Source organism: Fusarium tjaetaba (genome assembly GCF_013396195.1).
Source record: "Fusarium tjaetaba strain NRRL 66243 chromosome Unknown NRRL66243_c0000026, whole genome shotgun sequence".
Taxonomy (NCBI): Eukaryota; Fungi; Ascomycota; class Sordariomycetes; order Hypocreales; family Nectriaceae; genus Fusarium; species Fusarium tjaetaba.
Window position 1 is genome coordinate 315,840 of NW_023501222.1, and position 13,473 is coordinate 329,312.

The 13,473-nt window shown below is 46.8% G+C and overlaps 3 protein-coding genes across 3 annotated transcripts; 2 read left to right on the plus strand and 1 right to left on the minus strand.

The window, feature by feature from the left end:
• Positions 1–993: 993 nt before the first annotated feature.
• On the plus strand, positions 994–3,088 carry FTJAE_1452 (GYP1; the record flags this gene model as incomplete). Its single annotated transcript, XM_037347543.1, has 5 exons — positions 994–1,046; positions 1,189–1,329; positions 1,387–1,835; positions 1,895–2,778; positions 2,831–3,088. 5 exons carry the CDS (start codon positions 994–996, stop codon positions 3,086–3,088), a joined length of 1,785 nt encoding a protein of 594 aa, XP_037211537.1.
• Positions 3,089–3,673: 585 nt separating this feature from the next.
• Positions 3,674–5,356, minus strand: FTJAE_1453 (beta-1 2-xylosyltransferase 1; the record flags this gene model as incomplete). The annotated part of the gene is made up of 1 exon (XM_037347544.1): positions 3,674–5,356. The coding sequence occupies one exon, from the start codon at positions 5,354–5,356 to the stop codon at positions 3,674–3,676; it is 1,683 nt and encodes a 560-aa protein (XP_037211538.1).
• Positions 5,357–8,900: 3,544 nt separating this feature from the next.
• FTJAE_1454 (NADH-ubiquinone oxidoreductase kDa subunit mitochondrial) lies at positions 8,901–9,817 on the plus strand (the record flags this gene model as incomplete). Its single annotated transcript, XM_037347545.1, has 3 exons — positions 8,901–8,943; positions 9,048–9,222; positions 9,313–9,817. The coding sequence occupies 3 exons, from the start codon at positions 8,901–8,903 to the stop codon at positions 9,815–9,817; spliced, it is 723 nt and encodes a 240-aa protein (XP_037211539.1).
• Positions 9,818–13,473: the final 3,656 nt, after the last annotated feature.

The following is a 13,473-nucleotide window of genomic DNA, read 5'->3' on the forward strand; positions in this document are numbered from 1 at the left end:
AGCTATAATGGGTGAACAAGGGCAAGTGAGAAGAGATGCGCAATTGATATTGAGAAATAAGTCGAATCAAGAGTCAAAGAAAAGGAAGAGGAGGCGACTGAACCATGAAGGTAAAGAAAGGTGCTAGGTTATCGAGCCGTGGAGCTAAAGCCTAAAGGACTTTACTGACTAAGCCAAAGATGGACCAATCAGAAATCAGCACCACCAGTTACCAACCAGCAAGAAACTGAGTCTTGGGGGAGGGTGTCTTTTCAAAACCCAAATGTCAACATCACTGATATCTGGAAGATAATGAAAGAACTTGTAGATGATATTCAAAATTGAAGTCTTGCCTACCAATTGAGAGTATTTGGCCCTTACAGATTCATGCTTCTCTGTGACAACCCCTAAATTCCCCTGTACATACTCTCCAAGCTCCATTGTGAAGAAGGTTGCCTTGTTCTTTGGGCATTACATGGAAAGGGAGGTTCTGTTATTCTGGCTCGAACCGCATGCGCTCGTTGGTGACCTGCAGTTATTCGTACTCCGTAACAAGGCTCGTACCGCCTCGCCTGTTGGGCGAGGAATCAGCCCCGTGGCCTGGCAGCTGAGCTCAGGCCACAGGGTTAAGGCACACAGTCCTCAATTAGCAGATACCCCCGCTATGAACCCGTCCTAACCCGCTATTTCCAAGCCATGGTAGTGCTGTTTGCGGGGTGATCTCGTGGTTGAGCCAGGGCAGCCTAATTAAGCCCGTTTCCATTATGTTTGATCGATCCATAGTCGAATAGGTCGACCAACCCAACCTACTGACTTTCTTGCACTTCACAACATCATTGCGTCGCGTTACACCGCAGCATGTGAAATACCTTCCAAGGCTCTTGTCCACGGCCTCTTTTCCTCTTCAGCGAACCATGTGGTCGTCATCCGGGAGCGGCAAGAAGCCCGCGCAATCTGTAAGTCATGACTATCAGCGTTGAAGCTCTCTGCTCTGTACTCACGAGACTCGACGTAATGGCGCCCGCCTCTGCTAACAGCCCCACCGCCCCAGGAGATGGTCCAAGTCGGTACGTTCAGCGAGGAGTTGTGAGATGTCGAATATTTGCTGATATAAGCTCGATTGCTTTGAGGTAGACCGATCAGAGTATGTATTCGCTGATATCGAGTTCCATACACTCCAAGCTTGTGCGCTGAAGCTTATACAACTAGGTCCGTATCGCCTTTTTGGAGACCGCCACCACGAGACAGCTCTACTCCAAAGAGAAACATCACGTCGCCCACAGGCCATGGCTCAGGTCTTGTTGTTGGCGCCTCATATTCGCATGCGGATATGCTCAAGTTTGACTCCTTGTTCGTTGGCTTGACCTTGCTCAATGCTTAGTTTGTGTTGCTGATGTCAATTGCTAGAAACCTCTCCAACTCATCTCGACCACGAACACCTCCTTCTTCTTCTTCAGCTAAGATCCGGATTCAAGAAGCTTCTCCACCGCCGAGGACCACGCCTGGAAAGAATGGTTCACCTCCATACAAGAGCTACATCAACTTTCTCTCCAATACAAACGATGACTGGAAAGCTGACGAGGACGACATGATGGGCTACGAGGACGACGATGGGGATGACTTTGGTTTGCCAAGTTTGTCGAGTATGAAGAGGAGAACACGGCGCATTGCCACACAGAACAAGGCCGAATCAAGTACATTATCACCGACCACAGAGGGGCCTCCCAATGCGCTCTCGGCGAGACGATACTCAAACAGTGCCGACATTGCAATAGAGCGACCTGCGCCCACATATCCCATGCCCAAAAAGAGTGAGGGGAAGATTCTTCGGCCTCAGTATAAAGAAATCTTAAAAGGTTTGCTGATCACACTTCCAAGCGCTGTCGCATAATAAGGCACTGACGATGACTATCAGACCCCGCCAACGCTCTGCATCTCATCAACTATCCCACGGTTCCCGCCAATGCCACTCCCAAGGAAGCCGATGCCATAAACTCCCGAATCACACGTATTAATAAGTTCAAGAAGCTCTTACAAGCTTCCACTATTTCACTGCCTGACTTGAGGTCACTCGCCTGGTCTGGCGTACCACAAGAGGTGCGCGCCATTACCTGGCAACTCCTCCTCAGCTATCTTCCTGCGAACAGTGAGCGCCGGGTCGCCACCTTGGAGAGAAAACGGAAGGAATACTTGGATGGTGTACGACAGGCATTCGAGAGAGGAGGAAACGCCGCGACCACTGCAGCCAACACAGCCCCAGCCGGCCGAACAAGGGGCCTTGACGAGGCCATCTGGCATCAAATCAGCATCGATGTACCCCGGACAAACCCGCATATTGAGCTGTACAGCTATGAAGCTACGCAGCGATCACTTGAGCGCATTCTGTATGTGTGGGCTGTTCGACATCCTGCCAGTGGCTATGTGCAGGGCATCAACGACCTTGTGACGCCTTTTTGGCAAGTCTTTTTAGGAATTTATATTGGAGATCCTGATATCGAGTCTGGAATGGACCCAGGACAGCTCCCAAAGTCCGTGTTAGACGCTGTGGAGGCCGATTCCTTTTGGTGTCTGACAAAGCTTCTCGATGGTATCCAGGACCACTATATCGTGGCGCAACCAGGGATTCAACGCCAGGTAGCTGCTCTCCGTGATTTAACAGCACGTATAGACGGCAACCTGTCCAAGCATTTGGAAAAAGAAGGCATTGAATTCATACAGTTTAGTTTCCGTTGGATGAACTGTCTCTTGATGCGTGAGATCAGCGTCAAAAACACAGTTCGCATGTGGGACACTTATCTGGTTTGTCAACAATCATTTGCTGGCAACTCTCCAAAAACTAACTACTTGTCAGGCTGAAGAGCAAGGATTTTCCGAGTTCCATCTATATGTGTGTGCGGCCTTCCTTGTGAAATGGTCAGATAAGCTCCTGAGCATGGACTTTCAGGAGATCATGATGTTCCTCCAAAGCCTTCCCACTAAGGATTGGACGGAGAAGGACATTGAGCTACTCCTGAGTGAAGCTTTCATTTGGCAGTCCCTTTTCAAGGGCTCTGCCGCACACCTAAAAGGCCAACCGGCCCGCGAACCTGTTACCAACCTACAGCTGTGAAGAATCCCGTTGTCTTGTACAGAGTTGAATGATCATATGGGAGCGACTTTGGGAGTTGGTTCATAAAGGGCGTGGCATGGAATTGTAGCACTGAGATATTGCTACAATATATTGGCATCGTAATGAGGATGGGAAGCCATGATCGGCATCTTCCTCTTGTATCTGATTCCTGACTTTAGAATCTCGGCAAAGTACGGAGTGTGAGTCTTTGTGATAGGGTTTGGTATCATAGTTATTATCTAGGGTGGATTAGCCCAACTTCCTAAAGTCGAGAATTAAGAATTAGAGGACCCCTTCTATCCCATCTCGTCCTTATCTTTCATTCATCCAACATCATTTGTTTTTGGGGTATGCCTCAGTTACATGATTTTGCCTCCCAAGTATAGAACGTTTTTCAGACAGTCAAGCGTCTTGAACGCCCCGTATGCCATCCAAATTATCTCAGATATCCAGCCACTCATAGAGAAACAATCCAACTCCGGAACGCCAGGCCGTGAATATTAATATATACGTGAGCACCTAAACCACCCAGTTTGGTGGTGGATCAGTGTGCTGTAAACATGTGCTGTCGAAACTCGACTCAGTTTACCGTATTGAATCCTTTCTGGGCTCTATCAAGTCTTTTATGAATCCAAGCTTCTGGCGATCTTCATCGCAGACTCTAGCCCACTCAAGTAACAGACGCCAAGTGTAAAGGCGCATGTCTTCGCGACGCAAGACTTGGCTGGCCCAGTCTCTCCCCCTCTCAGCAATAAATCGCGCGGCGGTATCCCCGCCAGCTTCTTCATCTGTAAAGAATTCGAGGATGGGGTAAAGGTCTTGAAAAGTGTTATCGAAGGGTACAAAGTGAACCCATGGAGTAAGACGATCGTCATGCCATTCAGCATAGATAGTAGCCTTGAGAGGCATGCTCGAGGAACGTAGGAAGCCACGAAAACGGGCGCTGAATGAATTGCCGTCGGTATCAGGCAAAAATTTGTAGCGGTACTGCTCCTTCATGGTCATATGCTTCAATTCACGATAATAAGGGGTGACAGGATCACAGCCAACTTTTTCACATAGAAGACGTTTGAATCCGCAGTCAGAGATCTGCATCAACCATTGACCAATGGTTTTGGAGGCGCGATGGGTGCTGTTGTAACGGTCGGGAGTTGGCAGTTGAAATGTCTTGGGCTTGACGCCTTGATGCTCAACACTGTCAACATATGTGCCATTCAGCATCTGGATAAGACGGTGACGATGGAAGCGATGCCAGACATCAGCTCTCGGCTCACCACCAGAAGCATCACCTCTCCAAACAACACCGGTTTTCTTGGCGTGCCATGCTGGACCCATCTTCTCCCCTCCAGAATAGAATTCGTCGGCAGTAAGGTACATGGCGCCAGGGATGAGGATCTCGTTGTTCATAGGAAGCTTAGATCCGCCAAATAATGGGATCAATTCAGTAGAAGTAGACAAACTGAGAGGCGCAACAAAGCTCCCGTGCATTTGGCGCAGATGTGGTTGTAAACACGGGTCCTGGGCAGCAGTCCAGTTTTTTATATAACCTTTATAAGCGTACTCGGGATTCCAATTTGAGGGATATTCAACAGGAGCCTTAAAGTCTGAGACTTGTTGAACATTGCGTGACGGAGTGTTGGGGTCACACGTCACACGCGCGAGTTCCCAATAGTTAGCAGAGTTATTGTACCAGTAGGGATCGTAAGGCTGAGGTTTTTCGTCGTCGAGCTTGGACAAAGCCTTGAATCTTGTGACGACCTCTTTCATAGGAGCAATGCGCCGATTGTCGCGTTCTTGTTCGACAAATTTGGATAATTCGTCGAAAGGAACAAGAAGTCGAGGCTCATCCATGTAGTTGATTGGCATGTCGACGTCGGGCAAATCCTTTGCAAACTCTCCGACGAGTTTGGTCCATAGCTCAAGCCACGGCACACGATCGGTTGCATCGCCAACACCGGTGGCCACGCCATTGCGAACTTTCACGACCCAATGCCAGGCGGATGCGCGCCTGGCTAAGGTGTGAGCGTCGAGCGCCCAATATGGAGCCAAATCCTTGTATATACGATCGAAATAATCCTCAACCACAATGCTGTTGGAAGCAAGTGCAGCCTCCATCCACTTATCGAAGCCTGGCGGTGGGTGACGTCCTCGGCGGGCGCGATAACGCTCAGCAGCATCATAAAGATTATGGCTTCGTTTTGACAGGAGGCCCTCATGGCGAGCGCGGGCATCTGCCATGAGCTTCTTAATTGGATGTTTTGGGCCCATGGTGACTGGGCCCTTGGGTTCTGTCACATCCCAGCCCTGGCTGCTGGTCCATAATATATAATTGGTGATAGCGAAACATATAAGGAATAGGGTGCTGAGGTAGCGGAAGACTAATCGAGAGGGCCAGTTCGATAGCCATTGTTTGAACCGCGGCCACATCATGGCCACGGATATGATGCAAGATAATGCAGGAGCCGGAGGAGTCGGAGAGTCTATGCGCGCCACGGAGGAGCGGTAAAACGAAGCATCGACGGACGAATGCAAGCTCAGAGAGCGTAGCCAGAGTGCACTTTTAAGCAGGATATTATTCGGATTTGCGACGGAGAAAGATATGTTCGAGGTTGCTCTTGGGAAAGATTTCGAGGGATCGCGGTGGCTTTTTGTCGCAGGAAGAGATGTAGGAGCAGGAGTAGATTAACAGAATAAATCAAGAGGAAAGGAAAGGTAGAGAAGGGTCAGATCAGACAAGTGACGTGAGAATTGGTGAGTTGAGGTTGTGGTGTTGAGAAAGGTCAGGTGGAACGGGAACGATTTCCAGACAAGTACCTGCCCTGTCGAGGTGGAAACTGGAAATCGCCGGGAAGTCGCAAGTCAAATCCAAGAACTGGTCCTGAGTGGAGGGGGCGTTGGAGCGTGGAGAAGTTACTTGGAGATTTGCGGAGCCACCAGTATGCTATCTCTAATAACTTGGGCAAGGTGCTATAAAGCCAGGGTAGTGGTATCGGAGCTTCGTTGTTGTAGAGGCTGCCAATTGAAGAGACCAGGGTTCGAGGAGACAGAAAGAGACTCAGGAACATCGCCAGGCTTTCTCTCCAGTTCTTGTCCTTCTAAGGCGAGGGGTCGAAGTTGTGTCTCATAAGTATCCAAACTCTAGCTAGATCCTCTACATGTCAGTCACCATTTGAAGTCCGCTCCTATGGAGATGTATCATGCTACATTTTCTGAGCTAGGTAAGTTAGAACCTCGCTTCAGGAGCACCATGTACCGAACAGTTTATACCGTTTCCGAGTGAGTGTAGAGGGTCTTGAAGACGTGGCCAAGAAGCATAATTAGGTTGTTTCATGTGATTCAGCAACACCCAAAGTCTAACCTAAACCTTGGACTTGTTATCCCTTGATATTCGCATTTGTCAAGTCTTGGTCTCTCACACTACTTTCCACGTAGTACTACTCCGTACTCATCCTTGAGATACGCCCACCTTCCGCAGGAGGTGATGAAGTGACAGTCTGCAGCCAGAAAGGGGGAACCAGAGTCTCAGAACGGAAACTACTGTCCTGCCCGCATCTAGCCATTAGCGGGGTGGCTTGGCGGTCCATGTTAGTGATCGCACGCCGGGTTCTATCCACTGACTTTAGTCTGGAATGCTATTTATGTCCTTAGCAAGTACCCAAGATACCTATCAATCGAGTCCATGCCCGTCCCTTGTGAATCTTTCATTTAAGTATTGTGAATCTCTTGGAATCAATCTTATCATTGTGATGATAGGATGTTAACTAACATCAGCTTCTTCACTACGGACTACCTCGGATACACCTTTATGCATATCAAATTAGTCGCGTCTAGTTTTTGCTTTGGCGCGTGGTGGCTGGCTTTTATCCATTTGCATACGCAAAGTGACATAATAGCGGATGACGAGGAACGTGTAAACGTAACCATAAAATGTCTCTTGTTCGCACTACACTACGTGCGGTGCCTGTGCTCCCGTCCGTACGGAGTATTTGTTCAGGGTTCAATGTTAAGCATTCTGGTAGCCATGAAACCACCCTTGGTAATGCTTGTCACTTTTAGCCGACATTCAGTCCAAAGGTGAACGATTAACAGCTGTCACATAATAAATCACTTTACGGGTCTAGCAACGGTCATTACGGTCAGACATGATATATGCAGACGCACAGTCTCTTTCATATCCCTGTGTGTTAGTATATCCTTGAGCGGCGGGTCGATGCGGGCAGCAACCGAGACTGCAAACATGGATGATAAAATAAATCAAACAAACGAACCCACTTGATTCCGGAAACTGAAAGGCTCAATTGGCTCTTCCTTTAATTTTAAAGATCAGAAATGAAATCACTGACCCTACAATACGTTTTGTGCATAACCGACCTGTGATTGAAGATGCAGTTATCCCCGGCTCCGAAATGACAACCCCTGTCACTGATCCAGGTCAACTCATTTGTTTAGTTTAACCGCTGGAGCCAACCACGAACTGGTTTTCACAAACTTTGTGCCAGCAGCCAACGGACAACCCCTTTCTCGCGTGGTAAGGGAGGAAAACTCTGGGGAAGATCTTCCAAGTAGCTTTATAAGTTTATTTTTATCGTATATTTAGATTACGAGCGAAACGATTATTATTCTCTCCTTGCTTGAGTGACTGATAATCGATCAAAAATCGTAACTAATACGGAGTAGATGCTTGGCCTAAGACGAGAAGTCAAAAGCGCAGCTACAGTTAGAACAAAACCAAGAAGCAACGCGCAAAAAATATTGGCTTGGAAACCAATAATATTACCTTATAGTCTTCTGGTTTTCAACCCCTTGATCAGACCCGGAATAAATATTTCATACTTTCCTACCGAATCTCCTTTAAATCCATTGATTATCCCAATACTTCTAGCTTGATATTCACATTGAAATTCTCCGTATACTAGGACAGCCAGACATAATCACCACCCCAGCAGCTCAGTTATTATCAACCAAGGTTGGCAACTTCTAGCTAGCAGGGTATTAAAGCATTTCTGAAATATATATTTTGGCACAATCAATGCAAACATTGAGGATGACAATAGCCGTATCAGAAGCCTCTAAATTTCATACTGGGACCAACATAAAGGCGAGAACAATGGAAACATCCGTACAGCTTCTTGCATTTCCGAAACCCTGACATGTTGATACGTCTGAGTAGGTAGTAGTCAAGCCAAGATCTATTGCTAATACGGAGCAAGACAGTAACACTTCCATCTCCTTGCCCAAGCAATCAAGACACCAATCAACGAACACCAAGTATTCGCCACTGGCTTTAAGAACAAGAACACGAAATTTCAGTTCAGTTCATGTCGATTGGAGAGAATTCGCCTGCTTCCCGTCCAGTGGTCTAGAGGTAATGTGAACGTCATGGATTTGAGAGCATGAAACGTTCTGAACCCAATGACAGACTGTGAGGCAAGAAGACGATTCCCATTGAAAACTTCAGCCAAAAAAAGCTCTGAAATTTTCGAAATTTCTCCTCTCCCATCGCAGGAATAACTTCCAGAAGTCAAATTCCTTTCGTCATCTGTCTTTCTCATAACCAAGGTCGCCCGAGGTTATCGCCAGAAGAGGTGCCCCACCACGTCGGCTAATCAACGGCTTCCAGAAGTCCATCTCAGCCAATCAGAATTGTCTTATTCCAGGTCGGCAAGCAAAGAGGCGAATCATTCAACATCAACCAAGAAAGCTTCGCTCCGCCAACGACGTCAACCACGCCCGCGCCAATCTCCCCTCTTCAGGCCCTCTGATATCGTGCGATCGAGGTTCGCTCCTCTGTCGAATCGTTCTCTCGCCCGAAATGCTCTCTTCCACGCGGTCCGCGGCTTCAATGGCCCTCCGAGGTGCGTGCCTTGAACTCTTCCGGCCAGGCGGACTTTATAGCTCGGACAACGAATTCGATCATCGCGACGCCAATACATGTTACTGACTTCACTTGTCACAATAGTCAAGCCTACAACTGCCATTGTTCCTTTCCGAACTACCGCTGCCGCCTTTACGACCAACTCTCGCCGGGATGCGAGCGCTCTCCAGACTCACTCCGCAACTGGTGTAGGAAAGGTTCGCAGAGAGGTTCCGCTGCCCAGCGAGGTTGCTCCTAAGGGTGCCTTGCAGTATGCGCTGTATGTTTTTCCTCCAACCTTTGTTTGTGTCAAGAAAATCGCCTTCGTCACCTAAATACTGGGCCAGCACTAACCTGCTCCATTCAACAGAACCACACTTGATGCCGTCACCAACTGGGCTCGTCAGTCCTCCCTGTGGCCCATGACCTTCGGTCTGGCCTGCTGTGCCGTCGAAATGATGCATCTCTCCACCCCCCGATACGATCAGGATCGTCTCGGTATTATTTTCCGTGCCTCGCCACGACAGTCCGATGTTATGATTGTTGCTGGAACTCTCACAAACAAGATGGCTCCTGCTCTTCGACAGGTTTACGATCAGATGCCTGATCCTCGCTGGGTTATTTCCATGGGTTCATGCGCTAATGGTGGTGGATACTACCACTACAGCTACTCTGTCGTCCGAGATATGTCTCCCAACTCCCCCCTTGGTTCATACAGTCCATCTAACTCCCAAGCAAGCTGCGATAGGGTAGTTCCTGTTGACGTCTACGTGCCTGGCTGTCCTCCTACGAGTGAAGCACTGATGTACGGAATCTTCCAGCTCCAACGGAAAATGAGGAACACTCGCATTACCCGACATTGGTACAGAAAGTAAGGATTCAAAGCAGAGGAGTCGATCAGAGATTCAAATTCAGCCGGATTGCGTCAAGGCAGTGCCTTCATTGGATCTATTCAAGGGAAATGCAGTGGAATGGTTGTCGTTGAGGAGGATGGCGCCCATGGAAGCATGTACAATTTAGACAGCTCCATCTCCTATGTTAAAGTTTGTAGTATTTACTTTCCTTGCTAGAGGACAAGGATCCAAGGGCATTATTCCCAGTTCACTAAAAACTTAAATGTACTTTGTGGTTGTGGATGGTGTGTATCTCAAGTAAACATGTCACTCAAAGAGTAGCACGAACATTTAAACACACCAAGCCAAATCCTTATTTTTTAGGGAAAGGGAATAGACTACCATCTATAATCGCTTTACAGATTAAGACTGTGCACTTCTGATAAGTATCGGCTTTGACTATCAAGTAAGTTTGATAGTATGGAATTTGAGGTCCCCTTTATGTGAGCACTCCTATCAGGAGAATCCTTGAATGTCGACAATTATCCTGGTTCTATAGGATTTGAAGTGTAAAGATGAAAATTTGGATTGGTCCTGGTTCAAAGTACGTTAATAACAGCAGTGAACAGTTCTCTGTCTTGAACGGCATTTGGTTGGCAAGGGGCAAGATTGGTCTTATTTAGCTTTCAGCAAGAAACAGGATTCAGATGATGCCCCTTCTCGATTTATAAGGAACCCATTCTCTGAGACGATTCTAACAGTTGGTATAAATCCAAGTCGAGATTAGTGTTCGGACTGTCCAGACTCAGGGGTAATTATTCATAGTTCTCCTGCAGCCACCAGTGCAGCATCAACATGTGCTTTATAGTATTAGCTAACAGTAATGAATGAATAAACTACCTAAGAGAATGTCTATATAGGTATGATAATGCTAGAAATCTCTTAAGCACGTCGTATGTCAAACTCTGCAGAAAGGGGATAAGCATAATCTGAATGATTGTATTATACTTTATTTCTCTATAATGCCGTTTCCTTCTTCCAAATTACCAAAGTTCATCCAATATCACCTTGTCCTGTGCATTTATTAATTTCAATAAATTCTTGTTCCTTTGTTAAAACATAGCCATGCGATGATACCTATCATCATATCAGAGGATTTTGGCTTTCTACCTCTTCTCTCACAGATAAGGCTTTTGGCCTGATCTCTCTTCCGCCATGAACTATTGTATTTGTTCAGGAATAACGACAATAAGAGCAAACCCCTTAGTCGCCTCAAGCTAGCTACTATTTCCAAGGAGATCTGTTACTAATGCAAGTTCACTAGGTGGCGTATTATGACAGGGCTTCTGTCTATATTATAAGTAGGGTACGCATCTCTAATTATTGGCTTATCTATGTATATAGTTCGCAGATATCTAGACAGCACTGCAATGAGCAGACGACTCTTGCAATTTTCCTGGAACCTGTGTGATGTTACTGTTACCTGTTGAGATTGACTTGAGGAGAAATGTTGCTCAAGTTTCAAAAGCAGGCAATTGCACCGTACACAGGCAGCGCCAACGGAATGTTATACAAGATACAGGCCCGCTAACTCGTTGAGAGGACTGCTAAGTCCTATCTCGTCGTCAACAGGCTTCTCGTGGTCACTGAAGGAAGAGTTCCAACCCGCATTCAATTTCCGCGGAGATTATCCAGCCTCTTTAGGAATAATATTAGATCATAGTAAGCTAATACCATCATAAAATATGATAAATTCCGAAAGTAGGCATCATAAAATCATCATAAGGTCATCCTAAATACCCCTCTTGATTCCCTACCAGGCAATACAACACGCACAGCCTACTAAACAGGAGCAGTCAAAATATACACTCCATAGACAAAAGCTATCATCAACTCTTGGCAGGTCTAGAAGATCAAATGCCTGGATGTTCTTTCTGCCAAGCAAGGAGATAACTTCTAGGTGCATAGAGTCAATAAGTGGTGTGATCGTATCCGAGATCTCGAGACGCTGAAAAAGCTTTACAACCCCTACCGTTGTCGTTCGTCCCTGAAATCATTTGCTCTCTGGAGCATGGTTGTGATAGTTGACTTTGAATAATTGCTGGTTGTCTTTAACTATAGGGAGTGAAAGACCTGGTCTGAGAAATGGGGCAATGTCTTTTGGTGGTTCTTGTGTTGTAGAGATCAGCCAGGTCACCTACTTCTGGGCAAAGGCATCTGAGATAACTAGATCCTGTGGTTCATTAATCGTATCATTGTCAGGTATCCCCTCAGTTAGGCCGATATCCTCATAGGGGCTGGTTCTGTTGATGTCTCCTTGGTCGTAGGTTCTGCCATTGTCTTATTGTTCCTCTCTGATAGGGGTGAGTTCTGATGACGCTTTACTGGAACAGCAAAGCTCAAGATAGACAGTTGGAGTAACCCACCTGGTTAATTATGCTTGAGCTTCATCTTTGTGAGGAAGCGTAAAGATAGTGTAAAGATAGTGTATCATCTATATTCTCGTTCTGATCATGACGAGCAGCGAAATCTTCAGCGCCTATTTCGTTGCTGCATAACTAAAAACCATAAACTTAGGATTAACTTAGGATCAACTTGACTAAAACTTTACTTAGATCCTAAAATTATCATAAGGATTTTCATAAGCTTAGGTTCAATCCCGGGCATTTCTTCCTGTTATCAAAATGCTTCTCTGCTTTGTATCACCGCTACCAGTTATAAATAAACCCACACACGCGGTATCACTCATCTAGACTGTGATTCTCCCTACAATCCTATCACTTGCATCAACCTCCATTCCCATCGACCACCGCCCTGTCCAAGCCTCTTCCACAAAAGACCTCAACATCCAAGAGCTCCCCCGTTTTTCGACCGTGTACTACTACTACTCCTTGCATAACTACCTCAATTATAAAAGAGACCTCCGGAACGTGAAGCAAGCAGGCACTCTTTCAGAGTCGGGGCCTGATTAGACCAAGTGAAATCTTGAAACCGAGAAATATTGCTCCATAACAGGATCTATGTCACCCTCCATCCCATTAACATGGGTTCAAGCCATGGCTGGAGATAGCAGTTCCGAAACCCCTTCTCTAGAACAAGAAATAGCTCATCCTAAATGTTTTAGCGGACCCGAACGACATGATAGCCACACTATATGACTCTCACGGCATCAGGCCAATTCTTACAGACGAGATGAAGTCGAACTTATCTGGAGCCTATCTTCGAGGGTGGACGGGACGATATGACGAGGACTTCTTCCATGCTCTTTCTCCAGCCAAATCTATCGTCGCTCAAGAACGCGATTATCGACCAGGCAATCGGAAATATATACGGGGCTTGTGGGGATCATCTGTATGAACCAAGCCGCGGTTGAGGCTCGTCGAGTCTCAGACTATAACAAAAGATACTCCACAAAGATCACCCTCCATTAGAGCACCACATAGGCGAAGGCTGGAAAGGGCAGAGATAGAGTGGCAAAGGAAAAGGAAGGCCAGTTGACTGGTTTCCTTGGCTTGCTTTAAGGGTAGTGAGAGCCTAATAGACAGAGGTGCCTGGCTGCGGAAAAGACCTTGACCGTGAAAGTGCCTCTGGAGAGGGTGGAAAGGTCAAAGACTCGCATCTCCTAATGAAATAATCTGTGGCTGTCTAAATATGCTTTGTCGCCTGTGAGTGTGTGTTGGAGGAGCAGGATGCGGAGG